General features: G+C 43.7%; 2 protein-coding genes across 2 annotated transcripts; one reads left to right on the forward strand and one right to left on the reverse strand.

Moving 5' to 3' along the window:
- Positions 1 to 730: 730 nt before the first annotated feature.
- Positions 731 to 4,474, forward strand: LOC139412774 (uncharacterized). Its single transcript, XM_071159478.1, has 5 exons — positions 731 to 856; positions 2,006 to 2,588; positions 2,775 to 2,961; positions 3,054 to 3,264; positions 3,381 to 4,474. Exons 2-5 carry the CDS (start codon positions 2,057 to 2,059, stop codon positions 4,101 to 4,103), a joined length of 1,653 nt encoding a protein of 550 aa, XP_071015579.1. The 5' UTR covers positions 731 to 856; positions 2,006 to 2,056; the 3' UTR covers positions 4,104 to 4,474.
- A 382-nt stretch (positions 4,475 to 4,856) lies between these two features.
- Positions 4,857 to 12,996, reverse strand: LOC139413987 (E3 ubiquitin-protein ligase ZSWIM2-like). The gene is made up of 9 exons (XM_071161872.1): positions 12,847 to 12,996; positions 12,651 to 12,727; positions 12,533 to 12,573; positions 12,157 to 12,391; positions 11,662 to 11,919; positions 11,454 to 11,538; positions 11,263 to 11,354; positions 10,667 to 10,835; positions 4,857 to 5,612 (listed from the first exon to the last, which is right to left on the reverse strand). Exons 1-9 carry the CDS (start codon positions 12,994 to 12,996, stop codon positions 4,857 to 4,859), a joined length of 1,863 nt encoding a protein of 620 aa, XP_071017973.1.
- Between the last annotated feature and the right edge of the window lie 6,372 nt (positions 12,997 to 19,368).

Genomic DNA, 19,368 nt, shown 5'->3' on the forward strand with positions numbered 1-19,368 from the left:
GTGGCTAGAGTCAGAGTAGTGCAGAAGGTGTCATATGTTGAGGCAGTGAAGAAAGTAGAGGGAGATGGGTCAAGGGTGAGGGATCCTGAGAGGATCCCAGTGAGTAGTAGATTTGTGCCAGCATCGAGGGATAGGCCAACGAGTGATTCATGCTTCAGTAAGGTTGGCTCACAGAAAATAGGTGTTGCGGTGGCAGCTGCAGAGAAGTATTTGGGTATATGAGATTTGACTTCAGAAGAGTTACAGGGCGTGTTGAGTGATGGTGTCCAGTCCTCCCAGGCAGTAGTCATGGTGCAGGAGCAGGTAGGGTCAAAGTAGTGGAATAGGGTAGTGGGTTTTTAATGAGTGTAGGTGGTTGCTGCTGAGAAGTACCTGGGTGTACGAGATTTTACTGCAGAAGAGTTATAAGATGTTTTGAGATTTTACTGCAGAAGGGTTATAAGATGTTTTGAGATTTTACTGCAGAAGAGTTATAAGATGTTTTGAGATTTTACTGCAGAAGAGTTATAAGATGTTTTGAGATTTTACTGCAGAAGGGTTATAAGATGTTTTGAGATTTTATTTGTATGAAATATTGGTATATAGGCGAAGGGATGGTTGGTGGTGATTTTTAGAAAAATGTTCCCCCTTTTTATTTTTTTATCACAAATGTAACGTGATATAACACACACTAGCGCACAGTAGGTGGCGGCATGCACCAAATAAAATGTGCGAACGACATGATACCAAAGAAGAAGAACACGATCTGCACCCGCCCACAGTCAGGGAAATGTTGAAGCCGCTAGTAAACACTAAAGAGTAACCTTCTTTTTCTTTGTTCAGTGAGAGCGCGGGAAAAAGCAGAAGACAAGAATCGGTACATAACTATTTCCTTACGGTTAAACCTTAACTCCTACCCTAACCAACTATAATAACCCTACCGGAACCATTTTCAACTTGGGGTAGGGACGTCCCAAGGATTCCTGATAGCACGATCAATTTCCTTACCGTTATTTACCAGGACTTTTAGCTAGCTAGCGTTACTTACTAGATATTGTGAAACTGTTTGGTTTTAAAATAATGGGTATGTGGTGCAGGATAATGCTTTAGAAAAATGACTCCTCTGGTCAGGTAAAATGGTTAAAGTGTCTCTGCTGCAAGATGAAGCATTTTAGCGCCTTCGCTCCTGCGCCTTTTCAGGTCGTATATTTTGAATTGTGCGGTGCTGTGCGCAGCGCGGCACAATTCGTTTTTCTGCCAAACGGGCGACACCCCTCCTTAACTATAAAGTTGTCACTTTTACTATAAAGTTGGGGAATGTGTCCGGATGAATATTCTGTAGCTGAAACTCTAAAATTAACATGTAGTTATGGATGCACGGACTGACATCAGTATGAAAGTCATATGACATCAACATTATATTTAGTTGACATCAATATGGTAGTTATATGACATCAATATCATAGTTTGAAACATATTTTGAAGCTATAGATAGATTGTTTACAAACATTTCAGCAAAAAACATCTTATAGTTTGGGTTAAAAGTCACATAACTAATAATATACAAAATATCATGACTTACTTTGTTGAAAGAAACGTTGGAACGAACCGGTATTATCAGCTTGTTAAAGAGACCATCCTTCTGCTAGTTCTGTGTGGGTCAATACTCTTGACTTTGCTCTTGGCTGTCTGTTGTGGCTCAAATAACCGTGTATTAATTATAGATTGGGGAAGGCATACCCGACTACTTCAGCTACCTTTGTTAATTACAACGCCTTCTATGTCAACGTGGCTTTCCAGTGAGCGATATTACTTTTGACATTTTGATACCTTAAAGAGGCAAGACAAGAGATCAATATAATCATAGCAATATCATGTAGGCTAATATCCTAGCTATAACCCAGTAGTAGTGTACTAACCATGCATCATAATCTTTTGCCTGATACCACTCTTAAACACAGCTGTCACTCACTGTATATTTTGACTTGACACAGTAATTAACCTGTTGTTCCATCTCGTTCTCCAGGTGCTAGTTTGATTTCACCTGACCACCTGGCCAGCACCCATAGACTCTCCCATGACAACAAGCCATACCATATATATAATAGGAAGTAGATTCTGCCAGCCAATGAAGCAGGGCTGTGTTCAGTTCATTAAACGTTTTACTACGTGCCTGAACGACACGCTTCTCCCCAACTGTTCTTTGAGGGGTCTTTGCTCCTGTTTGGTGGTTGTGGCGGTGTGTTGCCCGACCGTTGAGAACAGCACAGTTTCTGCTGCGGCATGCAATCAAAAGTTGCTCCTAACAGAGATTCTGTCAGCGGAACCCGACAATATTCTCCAGTACGCCCATTCAAACAAACTTGTGGAGCAGCGTGGATACAACATCCTCTCCCACCTGCAATCCAGTCAGCCTCCAGAGACCACAGTCATCAAGCTACTGGACATGCTGAGAGAGAGAGGAGAGAAGTACTGCCATGGTTTTGTGGCCCTCCTACATAAGCAAGAGATCATCGCAAACTTCCCCAGACTCAAAGAGCTGGACTGGACCACCTTCAAAGACTCTAGTGCCCCTGACCCACCCCCAGTCCCACCAAGCATCAGAGCAGGTACAGCCCTGCCATCTAATCTAGTCTAGAATGTTGCTGACTGTTGTGAAGCTTATTGTGCCAACATGGCACCTATTACAATTCCTAATCTCAAACGGAGTATCCCTGACTCTGAATATCTAGGTTATGCATGTCTATAGCCTAGATGTATTTCCTTTCAAATGCTGCATTTTGTCCCTCCAATAGGCTCCATAATGGGGAATTTGCAGGAAGTAATCAAGGCCTGCGGCTACATCCACAATGTCTCAGCAGTGAAGAGAGGGAAGAAGACAGGCTATTTCAATGCCGTTTTACAGCAAGAAGATGAGAGCAGGAATCTGATCGTTTTTCAGCCGCAGCTGCGAGACCGCTTTGCCACAGCAGAGAGTCGCAGGTAAGTTGGGTATGAAGGGCTCTGCAAAGGCTTTGACTGCTATGTGATGAGGAATATCTGTTATTCATCTTTTATAATGCATGTTTTTGCAGAACTCCAGTGAAGTTGGTGAAAGTGGTGCTCCAGCCATCCATAAGCAGAAACAACAAGATGCAGATAATGTTTACATACACATCCACATTTTCCATCCTCAAAGATTTACCCTTCAAATTCAACAGCGACCTTGACGGGAGGGTCAAGGATGTGGCGCTAGCTGACCTTCAAGAGGACAAAGAAAACACAGAAAATGCTGTAAAACAGAAGGTAGCTATAATAATAATAATTCACTACCAATGAAGTATGCATGTTTAAACTCTAACCTTGTCTAGTTCAGTGCCCTGTAATGTATTTCTCCTTTTGGGGTTTTTCTTGCATTGTAGGTGAACGTTACAGTGGAGGTGATTCAGAAACTGAAAGAGGGCCATTGTAAAACAAGATTTAACAAAAGCATGCCCATGGTGGAATACCTAGTCGGTCATATTGTAGATGATTCAACAACACTCACAAACCTGACCGTGTGGGGTCGTGAAAACACGATCGAAGAGGGGAAATGGTACCGGGTCACCAATGTTTCTGTTGCTAAGTATGGGGGTCAAACCGTGCTGAACACAACACCAGAATCTACTCTGGTCAATGTGGCCAGTGGTAGGAAATGCGATCTGCCACACAACATGGTACAGCCTGAGAAGTTTGAGGGGAAAATCATTGGATACTGGTTGTCCCAAGAGTACACCTGCCCAGAAGCGCACCACCTGGAGAGGGTGGACACCACTGAAAAGATGGTGACTTGTAAGCATTGCCCTATGTCGTACATACTATCCCTGATGGGAAGGATAACTAGAGGGAAGCTCTCCATACAATCTGATGATCTGGTCAGCCGGGTGTTCACTGTAGAGGACCATGTCATCAGAAATGTTCTGCGAGGAAGGTGGGAGGGGAGAGAGTCTCTGAAGGACATTCAGGACGCGCTGGTCGAACTGCCACCAGTGACAGTTACTGTTCTCAATGGTCATGTGTCAACCGTTACAACTCAGAGTCAGGATGTCACCACACAGGATGAGAAGAGGAATATTATGCACAACAGCGCCTTTAGTCTGGACTGATGGTTTTATTTTGATCTAACCTTGATCTAACTCGGCAAGTCAGTTAAGAACAAATTCTTATTTACAATGACGGCCTACCAGAAGGCAAAAGGCCTCCTGGGGGACGGGGATTAAAATAAAGACATAGGGGCGTGGTTCCTTTAGTCATTTTGATATCACCTGGGCCACTGCTTCAATATGTCTTAGATGAAAAACAGCAAGCTGAAAATGTAAATAGATTGATAATAAAAAATACTTTAAAAATGTTTATTTTTATAATGTGTCAGTATGTCTGGTACTTTTATATGTCCAGGTAAAAGCTCATTTTGTATTTCATTTTGACATTAGTTTAAAACAAGCTCTGTTAAGCGAATAAAATGGAGATTGAAAAACGGTGTCAATGAAAATAGCACTTGTAAAAACACAGGGAACTGAAAGCCAAACAGACTTAGGTGAAGTGAACACATGGCTGTGCAGTGTAGATATCTAACCAAGAGCTGAGCACACAAGCAAATATAAAACAAAACTGTCATCCATTTCCTTTATGTAGAAATAAACTAACTAACTAGTACAACTGAAAAAAAAAACAATTTAATCAATTTTAGAATAAGGCTGTAACATAACAAAATGTTGAAAAAAATCAAGGGGTCTGAATACTTTCTGAATGCTCTGTATAAAAAACCACTAAGTAGTAGGACTGTACCATACTCTCAATACCTATGTAGTTAAAAGCAGCAGTCTGTTCACAACAAAATATGTTCTAAAATCCAACTCTCACTCCTTTTCTCCCTGGTGAGGAGCATTGATCAGTACCCCTGTCATCCTCAGGTCTGTGGCTTGCTGGCTGTCTCCTGTACTGGGTCTGGGTACCCTGGGTCTCCTCTTCCACTGGGGCCTGGCTCTCCACAGGGTGATGACAGCTCTAGTCTGAGCAGCAGCAGCAGTCATGTCTGACCTGTTTACACCCACAAACAGACTCGGCTGGGCCCTTCCCGTCCCTCCAGAGACCCCACCCAGCCTGTTAGTTGAGGTAGCATTGTTTTGGGCCAAACTCTTGGTCGAGGAGCTTGACTTGGTGCGTCCCAACCTCACTCTAGACACGTCTGTCCTTAGATGCTGGGAGGAAAGGCTCTTGTTGAGAATGACTGATTTGACTGGACTTCCATCCTTCTCTGTCCTGCTTTTTCCACCCTCCATGCTCTCAATGTTCACTGTATTGATGCTTAGACCTTGTAAGCCAACGACCATAGTGTCCTGAGGGAGAGGTACTAGGGCATCGGCTGAGCCCTCGGAGTTGAACATACTCAGGGAGGGAACCACTCTGGCTGCTCTGTCCAGCAGAGCTACTCCTGGGACAAACAGCTCCAGTCTGTGCTGCTCTGAGAGCTTTGGATGGTCAAGGGAGGAGGCCAGCTTGGGTGTACCCTTCCCCCCTCCGCTGCTCCATGTTAGGGGGTTGTAGATTACGTATCCGTCCAGAGGGCAGGAGTTGGACCTCCGAAGCAACGGGTCGACACAGTCTGTGTGGAACTGTAGTAGGGAACAAAGATGGATCAAATTCAGTTACTGTTCTCGCCGTCCATATCAGGACACAGTACTTCCATTCAGAACGTACTCAAACTAGTCCAGAATTTAAAAGTGTCAACAGGAATTTTAGCATTTTGGTTTTGGGGGCCTTAGAGTTAAAGACAGGGCATCACCCACTTTAGACTTACTCTGTTTACCTTGTGGTGGCAGAGCAGGAAAGGCAGTTTTTTAAATTATTTTTTCTTTTACCCCGTTTTTTTTCTCCCCAATTTCGTGGTATCCAATTGGTAGTTACAGTCTTGTCTCATCGCTGTAACTCCCGTACGAACTCGGGAGAGGCGAAGGTCGAGAGTCGTGCGTCCTCCGAAACACAACCCAACTGCTTCTTTACACAATGCCCACTTAACCCGGAAGCCAGCCGCACCAATGTGTCAGAGGAAACACCGTACACCTGGCGACTGTGTCAGCGTGCACTGCGCCCCGCCCACCACAGGAGTCGCTAGTGCGAGATGGGACAAGGACAACCTTGCCGGCCAAACCCTCCCCTAACCCGGACGACCCTGGGCCAATTGTGCGCCGCCCCATGGGTCTCCCGGTCGCGGCCGGCTGCGACAGAGCCTGGACTCGAACCCAGAATCTCTGGTGGCACAGCTATTTTTAAATGTTTTATTATTTCACCTTTATTTAACCAGGTAGGCTAGTGGAGAACACCTTTATTTAACCAGGTAGGCTAGTGGAGAACACCTTTATTTAACCAGGTAGGCTAGTGGAGAACACCTTTATTTAACCAGCTAGACTAGTGGAGAACACCTTTATTTAACCAGGTAGACTAGTGGAGAACACCTTTATTTAACCAGGTAGACTAGTGGAGAACACCTTTATTTAACCAGCTAGACTAGTGGAGAACACCTTTATTTAACCAGGTAGACTAGTGGAGAACACCTTTATTTAACCAGCTAGACTAGTGGAGAACACCTTTATTTAACCAGGTAGACTAGTGGAGAACACCTTTATTTAACCAGGTAGGCTAGTGGAGAACACCTTTATTTAACCAGCTAGACTAGTGGAGAACACCTTTATTTAACCAGGTAGACTAGTGGAGAACACCTTTATTTAACCAGGTAGACTAGTGGAGAACACCTTTATTTAACCAGCTAGACTAGTGGAGAACACCTTTATTTAACCAGGTAGACTAGTGGAGAACACCTTTATTTAACCAGGTAGACTAGTTGAGAACACCTTTATTTAACCAGCTAGGCTAGTGGACAACACCTTTATTTAACCAGGTAGACTAGTGGAGAACACTTTTATTTAACCAGCTAGGCTAGTGGAGAACACCTTTATTTAACCAGGTAGACTAGTGGAGAACACCTTTATTTAACCAGGTAGGCTAGTGGAGAACACCTTTATTTAACCAGCTAGGCTAGTGGAGAACACCTTTATTTAACCAGCTAGGCTAGTGGAGAACACCTTTATTTAACCAGCTAGACTAGTGGAGAACACCTTTATTTAACCAGCTAGACTAGTGGAGAACACCTTTATTTAACCAGGTAGACTAGTGGAGAACACCTTTATTTAACCAGGTAGACTAGTGGAGAACACCTTTATTTAACCAGCTAGGCTAGTGGAGAACACCTTTATTTAACCAGGTAGACTAGTGGAGAACACCTTTATTTAACCAGGTAGACTAGTGGAGAACACCTTTATTTAACCAGGTAGACTAGTTGAGAACACCTTTATTTAACCAGCTAGGCTAGTGGAGAACACCTTTATTTAACCAGGTAGACTAGTGGAGAACACCTTTATTTAACCAGCTAGGCTAGTGGAGAACACCTTTATTTAACCAGCTAGACTAGTGGAGAACACCTTTATTTAACCAGGTAGACTAGTGGAGAACACCTTTATTTAACCAGGTAGACTAGTGGAGAACACCTTTATTTAACCAGGTAGACTAGTGGAGAACACCTTTATTTAACCAGCTAGGCTAGTGGAGAACACCTTTATTTAACCAGGTAGACTAGTGGAGAACACCTTTATTTAACCAGGTAGACTAGTGGAGAACACCTTTATTTAACCAGGTAGACTAGTTGAGAACACCTTTATTTAACCAGCTAGGCTAGTGGAGAACACCTTTATTTAACCAGGTAGACTAGTGGAGAACACCTTTATTTAACCAGCTAGGCTAGTGGAGAACACCTTTATTTAACCAGGTAGACTAGTGGAGAACACCTTTATTTAACCAGGTAGGCTAGTGGAGAACACCTTTATTTAACCAGCTAGGCTAGTGGAGAACACCTTTATTTAACCAGGTAGACTAGTGGAGAACACCTTTATTTAACCAGCTAGACTAGTGGAGAACACCTTTATTTAACCAGCTAGACTAGTGGAGAACACCTTTATTTAACCAGGTAGACTAGTGGAGAACACCTTTATTTAACCAGGTAGACAAGTGGAGAACACCTTTATTTAACCAGGTAGACTAGTGGAGAACACCTTTATTTAACCAGCTAGGCTAGTGGAGAACACCTTTATTTAACCAGGTAGACTAGTGGAGAACACCTTTATTTAACCAGGTAGACTAGTGGAGAACACCTTTATTTAACCAGGTAGACTAGTTGAGAACACCTTTATTTAACCAGCTAGGCTAGTGGACAACACCTTTATTTAACCAGGTAGACTAGTGGAGAACACCTTTATTTAACCAGCTAGGCTAGTGGAGAACACCTTTATTTAACCAGGTAGACTAGTGGAGAACACCTTTATTTAACCAGGTAGGCTAGTGGAGAACACCTTTATTTAACCAGCTAGGCTAGTGGAGAACACCTTTATTTAACCAGCTAGACTAGTGGAGAACACCTTTATTTAACCAGCTAGACTAGTGGAGAACACCTTTATTTAACCAGGTAGACTAGTGGAGAACACCTTTATTTAACCAGGTAGGCTAGTGGAGAACACCTTTATTTAACCAGCTAGACTAGTGGAGAACACCTTTATTTAACCAGGTAGACTAGTGGAGAACACCTTTATTTAACCAGGTAGACTAGTGGAGAACACCTTTATTTAACCAGCTAGACTAGTGGAGAACACCTTTATTTAACCAGGTAGACTAGTGGAGAACACCTTTATTTAACCAGGTAGACTAGTGGAGAACACCTTTATTTAACCAGCTAGACTAGTGGAGAACACCTTTATTTAACCAGGTAGACTAGTGGAGAACACCTTTATTTAACCAGCTAGACTAGTGGAGAACACCTTTATTTAACCAGGTAGACTAGTGGAGAACACCTTTATTTAACCAGCTAGACTAGTGGAGAACACCTTTATTTAACCAGGTAGACTAGTGGAGAACACCTTTATTTAACCAGGTAGACTAGTGGAGAACACCTTTATTTAACCAGCTAGACTAGTGGAGAACACCTTTATTTAACCAGGTAGACTAGTGGAGAACACCTTTATTTAACCAGGTAGACTAGTGGAGAACACCTTTATTTAACCAGGTAGACTAGTGGAGAACACCTTTATTTAACCAGCTAGGCTAGTGGAGAACACCTTTATTTAACCAGGTAGACTAGTGGAGAACACCTTTATTTAACCAGGTAGACTAGTGGAGAACACCTTTATTTAACCAGGTAGACTAGTTGAGAACACCTTTATTTAACCAGCTAGGCTAGTGGAGAACACCTTTATTTAACCAGGTAGACTAGTGGAGAACACCTTTATAACCAGGTAGACTAGTGGAGAACACCTTTATTTAACCAGGTAGACTAGTGGAGAACACCTTTATTTAACCAGGTAGACTAGTGGAGAACACCTTTATTTAACCAGGTAGACTAGTGGAGAACACCTTTATTTAACCAGGTAGACTAGTGGAGAACAAGTTGTCATTTACAACTGTGACCTGGCCAAGATAAAGCAAAGCAGTGTGACTCAAACAACAACACAGAGTTACACATGGAATAAACAAACATGCAGTCAATAATACAATAGATAGATATACAGTGTGTGCAGATGAAGTAGGATAAGGGAGGTAAGGCAATAAAAAAAATAAAAAAATAACAGTATGGGGATGAGGTAGTTGGATGTGCTATTTACAGATGGGCTATGTACAGGCGCAGTGATCTGTGAGCTGCTCTGACAGCTGGTGCTTAAAGTCAGTGAGGGAGATATGAGTCTCTAGCTTCAGTGATTTTTGCAGTTCGTTCCAGTCATTGGCAGCAGAGAACTAGAAGGAAAGGCGGCCAAAGGAGGAGTTGGCTTTGGGGGTGACCAGTGAGATATACTTGCTGGAGTGCACGAGTGGGTGCTGCTATGGTGACCAGTGAGCTGAGATAAGGCGGGGCTTTACCTAGCAAAGACTTATAGATGACCTGGAGCCAGTGGGTTTTGTCAACGAATATGAAGCGAGGGCCAGCCAACGAGAGCATACTGGTCGCAGTGGTGGGTAGTATATGGGGCTTTGGTGACAAAACGGATGGCGCTGTGATAGACTGCATCCAATTTGCTGTGTAGAGTGTTGGAGGCTATTTTGTAAATGACATCACCAAAGTCAAGGATCGGTAGGATAGTCAGTTTTACGAGGGTATGTTTGGCAGCATGAGTGAAGGAGGCTTTGTTGCGAAATAGGAAGCTGATTCTAGATTTAATTTTGGATTGGAGATGCTTAATGTGAGTCTGGAAGGAGAGTTCACAGTCTAATCAGACACCTAGGTTTTTGTAGTTGTCCACATATTCTAAGTCAGAACCTTCCAGAGGTGATGCTGGACGGTTGGGCAGGTGTGGGCAGCATCGGTTGAATAGCATGCATTTAGTTTTACTTGCATTTAAGAGCAGTTGGAGGCCAAGGAAGGAGAGTTGTATGGCATTGAAGCTCGACTGGAGGTTAGTTAACACAGTGTCCAAAGAAGGGTGATGCAGTGCCTTAGACCACCGCGCCACTCGGGAGGCCCAGGTCAGGGCAGTTTATCTAACTCTTAACCTTGTGGTGGCAGAACATGTCAGGGTCCGTTTACCTAACTCTTTACTTGGCGGTGACAGGATCATTTGAGTTAAGTCTTTACCCTGTGATGGCAGGGCAAGTGTCTGGCCTGCTGCCCTTGCTGGAAGCTCTTCAGGCAGATCCTACACTGCTGCCCAGGGTCCAGCAGGGGGCAGCCTCTCCTCACCCTGACCGAAAGAAGGCTCCTGACCAGGTGCTCTGGCAGTGGGTCACTCTCAACAGGAATCATGCTGAAGGGGGAGAGGAAACCAGAGACTCATGGGCTATATTTTAACGGCAGGAAGCTTAGTGGTTAGAACGTTGGGCTTGTAACCGAAAGGTCGCTGGTTCGAATACCAGTGAAAAAATCTCTGCCCTTGAGCAAGGCTCTTAACCCTAATTTACTCCAGCGGTGCTGTACTACTATGGCTGACCCTGTAAAACAACACTTTTCACTGCTCCTATCTGGTGTATGTGACAAGAAAACATCTATTAAAAAGAAAAATGGAATTAACTGCACTTAAATATGAATCACAATGCTTATCGCAGCAGGTTGTAAAGTGTAACAGCCTGTATGTGTGACAACATTTTGCACTGTCTAAATGTCATTCAGGGTGTTCAGGCACTGAGCATAATAATCTATTTATACAGGGTTCTCACAGAGATTCCAGTGCTCACCTGTCACCCACTGACGGAGTGGTCATCTCACGTGGTTCACCCAGTGTGTTGAACACACGCTGACCCAAGGACAGCCACTTCGCAGTCCTTTTCTGATGGACATAATAGCTGATGTCATAAGTTTATCATGTCTACTTCCTGACACAAATATATGCAGAAATGCTCACAGAGTCTAACTGAAGACTGCTTACCGTACGTATGGCAAACGCATGCTGAGGGTGACAGCACCTTCTTATACAGTCCTCGCAAAGGTGATAGTACCGGCAGACTGTGCACCTAAAGGGAAGTCATAGACATGAATAGTTGATCCACAACAGTATAGGTAAGTGGATGGGGGGAAAGTACGTAAATTTGAGCTCAAGGTCTATTGGAACTGGGCATTATGACAACAAGACTTACTTGAAGCACTTGCCAGTGATGGGGCAGACCCTGCAGTTGTTGCAGAGCACCCCGAGGTGTCTGTCGGGCCTCTCTCTCTCAGCAGCTGTGTGGAGCTTAGCCACATTCCTCACCTGCTCCAGGAGCAGCTTGACCGGCCCAAAGTCCTCCCGGCACAGCGGGCACTTCACCATGGCTTCCCCCTCCCCTTCCGGACGTGGCTGGTGGTCTGCCCACACCTTCATACAGGAGATATGGACGTTGTTGCCACAGCCAAACCTGAGTGAGAGGACATAAGGGATGACAGTTAGTGGCAGAAGGCATTTTCCCTCCCACTCACATGTTCCCCTGTTGTTGCAGTAAAACAGTAGGTCAGTTCAGGCACATTTCCCCTATCCTCAAATCACTTTCCTTTGTGTTCTCCATCATATCATTAAGATCTAGTAAGCATTTAATAGGTATACCAAGGGTGGCCCAGTAAGTGTGTTGACATTATAATACACGTGATGATCTGACCTGCAGTAAGACACAGGCAGACGTTTCCCCAGCAACTCCTCTTGACAGATGGGACACACATCCTCGGCTTCGATCTCCTTCTGTCTGACCCCCCCGTCCCCCTCAGCTGGGTCTGGTCTGGGGTTAGGGTCAGCCTCAGAGCAGGGTGGATGTACAGGCCGGGGGGTTCTGCTCCTGTGTAAACCCTGTAGCAGCTCCAGGATCTGCCTTTCAACCAGGACCTGCTGGAAGCAATCTGCAAGTGTACATACCAGAGGGCACAGTAGAGTTTAAGGATATGCTGTTAAAAATCCAATCATTTCTACAGAGTGCCTCGGGTTTGAATTGCAATTCGGCATATGCATTGTAGCCTATGTTATGTCTAAGTGAAACTTACATTCATGTTCTCTAGGCAGTCGGAATTTCCGCAATAAAACCCTACAATGAGAGTAGAATTATTGTACAGAATGAGCATGATCTTTTATGTGTGATCGGTATGTTTTCTTCATTATTACCAGCAGATGTGTTTGCAGAGGTCTCTCTCTTTGTGGAATGTTGAACAAGTACATGTATGAGGGTCTCCCAAGAACACCTGTGGAATATGAAAAATAGGCTACCTGATTAAGAATTAAGAAAGTATTTCGTGTCAAAATGTAAATAGGACTATAATGTTGATGATGTCAAGTTAGGATGTTGCACATGCAGGCCTACTTTGAAGTTTTTGGGTTCCCCCTCCTCTTTGAGTAGGTATCCGGTCGGACCATACTCTTTCAGGATGAACATGGTCGTGTTCAGGGCCTCGTCCTGGTGCCAGCTAACGGCATCACTCACGGTATTCTTCCAGACAGTTTTCCTGAACATAGCACAACTCTCACAGAATTTCTAGGGAAGAGGACTGAGGAGGAGAGAAGACTAGAGCCATGTCTTCATACTAAGTCGATGTGCGTGCCCTGCTATATCAGCAAAGGTTTAAACTTTAGTAGCTAACTATGCATCTAGCTAGTTTATTGTTACACACTCTGAAGCTGACGTAAGCAGCAACAACTAATAGACACCTGTTTGCTGTAGTCATGGTAATCCAGAAAGATGCCTTGGTACAACTGTGCCCCCTTGTGAATTCATGTGATATTACATGCTATTTTTTAAAAACCGTTATTTAACACGGCCTACCACTAGAGGTTCACAATGATGTAAAATCATGACGCATTTTTTTATGGCCAGCATTTGATACCCAACCTGACACAACAATGTCACGAACTTTATTTGTGTGTGTGTGTATTTGTTTTTGTGTGTGTGTGATCAGTGCTGAGGGATTAGGTGAAGATAGCAGTGTGTACATCTGGGGTGCTGTGTCAGCCAAAGATCTGTCCACATTCTTATTTACAATGACGGCCTACACTGGGTTAACTACCTTGTTCAGGGGCAGAACGACATATTTTTCCTTAAATTTGTTTTCATCAGCTCAGGGAATTTGATCCAGCAACCTTTCACTTACTTGCCCAATGCTCTAACCACTAGGCTACCTGCAGCCCCTGTACAATTGGTAATAAGCACAATACCATGATATTAGCATGTTATGACGGTTGTCTTACCTGTAGATGGTTAGGAACCATTTTAGCCCAGCAAATCATTATTCAGAGTGTTGTGAGTGAGTCTGTGTTCATGCTCAGCATGTGCTTGAGAGTTCTGGGACAACACAATCACAACACCATCTGAAAGCAAATCACACTTGTCACCCAAAGACCCAACTGGTGTTAGGCTATATTATTTACAGTCCTGTAAAATCTACCACTGATGTCACAACAACTTTTCCATTGAAGACTGTTTGCAGAATGGATTCCCAACAGTTTCCCTCTATGTATTGTAAACTATGACACATATCTCTGTTTTATTTCTCACACACACACACACACACACACACACGCACACGCACACACACACACGCACACACACACACACACACACACACACACACACACACACACACACACGTCTTTAACTAACCTTGTAGGTACACACAATTGATTCCCATTCAAAATCCTATTTTCCCTAACCCCTAAACCTAACCTTTACCCTAGTCCTAACCTTAACCCCAAACCATAAACCTAACCTTAACACCTAACTCCTAATCCTAAACCTGACCTTTAACCCCTAGCTCTAATTCTAACCCTAACACCAATTCTAAGCTTAACCCAAAATCCCCTAGAAATAGTATATTTCCTTGTTGGGACCAACAGAATGTCCCCAGTTGGTCAAATGTTTGTTATTTTACTATTCACAAGTATAGTAGACACACACACACACACACACACACACACACACACACACACACACACACAGAAAGAGTATTGGTATTGATTCACGTATCTGTACCTTCCCAAAGTGGGCAGTGGCTGCATGCACGCCTCTCCTCTCTGGAGTTTGGGCCAAAACTAAGGCTGATGCATCTGTTGTTCCCCAGCCTCTCATTGTCTGTATTGTGTGTGGCTCTCTCAGTCAGAGTGAGGGGCATCCTACAGGAAGAGAAGGAGCTAAAGTTCAGTGAGCACATGTTGCAGGGTCACCCTCTTGTCTCCCACCGGTCTTAAAAAACGTGACGCTCTCTGGGTTTCACTCGGAGCCGGCTATGACCCGCAGGCTGTCTGTTGAGACTTTCATTTTTAGATGTGGGACCTATTTTCATTTTGACAAAAGGAGAATTAAAAGAGAACTTAAGAGAACACTAATACTACAATTCAACAAAAGCAAGAGGGGAATTAAAATCACTTTTGTGTTTTCTGCTTGTTCTCCCTGTTTCCTGTCTGTTTTGAAAAGCCCCTGTGCAGTGTCTGACTGTGGCACTATATACTGTGGTCTGACTGAGGACTGTCTCAATACTGTGGTCTGACTGTGGTACTATATAGAGGACTGACTGTGGTACTATATAGAGGACTGTCTGTGGTACTATATAGAGGACTGTCTCAATACTGTGGTCTGACTGTGGTACTATATAGAGGACTGTCTCAATACTGTGGTCTGACTGTGGTACTATTTAGAGGACTGTCTCAATACTGTGGTCTGACTGTGGTACTATATAGAGGACTGTCTCAGTACTGTGGTCTGACTGTGGTACAATACTGTGGTCTGACTGTGGTACTATATAGAGGACTGTCTCAATACTGTGGTCTGACTGTGGTACTATATAGAGGACTGTCTCAATACTGTGGTCTGACTGTGGTACTATATAGAGGACTGTCTCAGTACTGTGGTCTGACTGTGGTACTATATAGAGGACTGTCTCAATACTGTGGTCTGACTGTGGTACTATATAGAGGACTGTCTCAATACTGTGGTCTGACTGTGGTACTATATAGAGGACTGTCTCAGTACTGTGGTCTGACTGTGGTACTATATAGAGGACTGTCTCAATACTGTGGTCTGACTGTGGTACTATATAGAGGACTGTCTCAATACTGTGGTCTGACTGTGGTACTATATAGAGGACTGTCTCAGTACTGTGGTCTGACTGTGGTACTATATAGAGGACTGTCTCAATACTGTGGTCTGACTGTGGTACTATATAGAGGACTGTCTCAGTACTGTGGTCTGACTGTGGTACTATATAGAGGACTGTCTCAGTACTGTGGTCTGACTGTGGTACTATATAGAGGACTGTCTCAATACTGTGGTCTGACTGTGGTACAATATAGAGGACTGTCTCAGTACTGTGGTCTGGGGCGACCTTTCTTCCTTTTCTGCACTAATGTGAGGTTGAAATGTAATCTTAAAGGGGAATGGAAACACTAGGATTTTGAACACCAGCTAACTGTAACTGTAAACTACCTAAAGTGTTTCTATTCCCCTTTAAGGTCGACAGGCCTATATATTGCTGTCATTCAGGACCATCAAAACCAGTAATGTAAATGTTTTATTGCTGTGAGGAGGAGATGGACAGAGGGAGATATAGTTGAGAAAGCCAGGATTGGATCCCACAGAGGCAGGACATGTGAGGAATGTGCCATATAAGGACATCTGGGGACTTTTGACCTGAACCCCATGGTGTTTCACCCCTGTCCCTGCCCCATCCAATGGTGTAGGAGCCGTCCCACTGTTAATACATTTTGTCCAAAGAAAGGAAATATATATTATCTTAAGTGGTCTACTAGACGCCTTCGAGACAATGTATATGTTAAACACGAGAGGGTTGGTCACACACTGACACTAATGTTTATTTTTTCACCACAATGGCAGTGCTGCTACGCCCTCCACTCAGAGCTGGAGACTGGGGGTCACAGGAAAGGCCAGAGCGAGGAGGGAAATATAATGACCTGAGAACTAACTCATCTCATTAGGAATACAACATCAGGTTCAAACACACACACACACACACACACACACACACACACACACACACACACACACACACACACACACACACACACACACACACACACACACACACACACACACACACACACACACACACACACACACACACACACACACGGCCTACCACTAGAGGTTCACAATGATGTCAAATCATGACGCATTTTTTTTATGGCCAGCATTTGATACCCAACCTGACACAACAGTGTCATGAACTTTATTTGTGTGTGTGTTGGTGTGTGTGTATGTGTATTTGTGTGTGTGATCAGTGCTGAGGGATTAGGTAAAGACAGCAGTGTGTACATCTGGGGTGCTGTGTCAGCCAGAGATCTGTCCAGAGACCCTGGACTGTGTCCAGCAAACAGGATTGAATGTTACATGGTTCCACAGGCCATGTAAACCAGCAGTCCTAACCTAACCTTAAACTCCACTATAACCATAACCATAACCTAACCTTAAACTCCACTGTAACCCTAACATAACCCCAACCTCTACTGTAACCCTAACCTAACCCTAACCTAACCCTACCGTCTACTGTAACCCTAACCTAACCTAACCCTAACCTCCACTGTAACCCTAACCTAACCTAACATTAACCTCTACTGTAACCCTAACCTAACCTTAACCTCTACTGTAACCCTAACCGTAACCTCTACTGTAACCCTAACCTAACCTTAACCTCTACTGTAACCCTAACCTAACCTTAACCTCTACTGTAACCCTAACCTAACCTTAACCTCTACTGTAACCCCAACCCTAACCTAACCTTAACCTCTACTGTAACCCTAACCCTAACCTTAACCTCTACTGTAACCCTAACCCTAACCTAACCTTAACCTCTACTGTAACCCTAACCTAACCTTAACCTCTACTGTAACCCTAACCTAACCTTAACCTCTACTGTAACCCTAACCTAACCTTAACCTCTACTGTAACCCTAACCTAACCTTAACCTCTACTGTAACCCTAACCCTAACCCTAACCTCTACTGTAACCCTAACCTCTACTGTAACCCTAACCTCCTGTAACCTTAATCTCCACTGTAACCCTAACATCCTGTAACCTTAATCTCCACTGTAACCCTAACCTAACCCTAACCTCTACTGTAACCCTAACCTAACCCTAACCTCTACTGTAACCCTAACATCTACTGTAACCCTAACCTAACCTTAACCTCTACTGTAACCCTAACCTTAACCTCTACTGTAACCCTAACCTAACCTTAACCTCTACTGTAACCCTAACCTTAACCTCTACTGTAACCCTAACCTAACCTTAACCTCTACTGTAACCCTAACCTTAACCTCTACTGTAACCCTAACCTTAACCTCTACTGTAACCCTAACCCTAACCTCTACTGTAACCCTAACCTTAACCTCTACTGTAACCCTAACCTAACCTTAACCTCTACTGTAACCCTAACCTTAACCCCAACCTAACCCTACCGTCTACTGTAACCCTACCCTAACCTAACCCTAACCTCCACTGTAACCCTAACCCTAACCTCCTGTAACCCTAACCTCCACTGTAACCCTAACCTTAACCTCTACTGTAACCCTAACCTAACCCCAACCTCCTGTAACCTTAATCTCCACTGTAGCCCTACTACTGGGGAACTAATGGTCACTGGAGACTCATGGTCACTGGATAATTAATGGTCACTGGAGACTCGTGGTCACTGGGGAACTAATGGTCACTGGAGACTCGTGGTCACTGGGGAACTAATGGTCACTGGGGGACTAATGGTCACCGGGGGACTAATGTTCAACGGGGAACTAATGGTCACTGGGGAACTATGGTCACCGGGGGACTAATGGTCACCGGGGGACTAATGGTCACCGGGGGACTAATGGTCACCGGGGAACTAATGGTCACTAGGGAACTAATGGTCACTGGGGGACTAATGGTCACTGGGGAACTAATGGTCACTGGGGGACTAATGGTCACTGGGGGACTAATGGTCACTGGGGGATTAATGGTCACTGGGGAACTAATGGTCATTGGGGGACTAATGGTCACCGGGGGACTAATGGTCACTGGGGGATTAATGAGCCTTGGACTCCAAGCTTCATGTTCTTGTACCAGCAGGCTCTGATGTTTGTAAAATGTAACCAGAATAAACTTGCATGAGGAGCATATTTTATCATGGACATCAGCTTTGTAGACTGTGGATGGATGTCTCTCTTAGAACAGAAAACACAAATGATATCTTGCTGTTTTTAGACTGTGGATGGATGTCTCTCTTAGAACAGAAAACACAAATGATATCATGCTGTTTTTAGACTGTGGATGGATGTCTCTCTTAGAACAGAAAACACAAATTATATCTTGCTGTTTTTAGACTGTGGATGGATGTCTCTCTTAGAACAGAAAACACAAATGACATCTTGCTGTTTTTAGACTGTGGATGGATGTCTCAATTAGAACAAAAACATACACGTGATATCTTGCTGTTTTAGACTGTGGATGGTTGTCTCAATTAGAACAGAAAACACAAATGACATCTTGCTGTTTTTAGACTGTGGATGGATGTCTCAATTAGAACAAAAAAATACACGTGATATCTTGCTGTTTTTAGACTGTGGATGGATGTCTCTCTTAGAACAGAAAACACAAATGACATCTTGCTGTTTTTAGACTGTGGATGGATGTCTCAATTAGAACAAAAACATACACGTGATATCTTGCTGTTTTAGACTGGGGATGGATGTCTCAATTAGAACAAAAAAATACACGTGATATCTTGCTGTTTTAGACTGGGGATGGATGTCTCAATTAGAACAGAAAAATACACGTGATATCTTGCTGTTTTTGTCAAGTACATTTGTGAAGTATATTCAGAAATAAAACCAATGCCAATGTGTTGCT

The sequence above is a fragment of the Oncorhynchus clarkii genome, chromosome 7, assembly GCF_045791955.1.
Source record: "Oncorhynchus clarkii lewisi isolate Uvic-CL-2024 chromosome 7, UVic_Ocla_1.0, whole genome shotgun sequence".
NCBI lineage: Eukaryota > Metazoa > Chordata > Actinopteri > Salmoniformes > Salmonidae > Oncorhynchus > Oncorhynchus clarkii.

Excerpts from the sequence above, each read along its gene's own strand:
- LOC139412774 (XM_071159478.1), top strand. The coding sequence starts at position 2,057 with ATGACAACAAGCCATACCATATATATAATAGGAAGTAGATTCTGCCAG. Across the intron at positions 2,589-2,774 it reads CCCACCAAGCATCAGAGCAG|GCTCCATAATGGGGAATTTG; the intron begins GTACAGCCCTGC and ends TCCCTCCAATAG. Across the intron at positions 3,265-3,380 it reads AAAATGCTGTAAAACAGAAG|GTGAACGTTACAGTGGAGGT; the intron begins GTAGCTATAATA and ends CTTGCATTGTAG.
- LOC139413987 (XM_071161872.1), bottom strand. The coding sequence starts at position 12,996 with ATGTTCAGGAAAACTGTCTGGAAGAATACCGTGAGTGATGCCGTTAGC. Across the intron at positions 10,836-11,262 it reads ACTCCGTCAGTGGGTGACAG|CATGATTCCTGTTGAGAGTG; the intron begins GTGAGCACTGGA and ends CTCCCCCTTCAG. Across the intron at positions 5,613-10,666 it reads ACTTGCCCTGCCATCACAGG|TTCCACACAGACTGTGTCGA; the intron begins GTAAAGACTTAA and ends TCCCTACTACAG.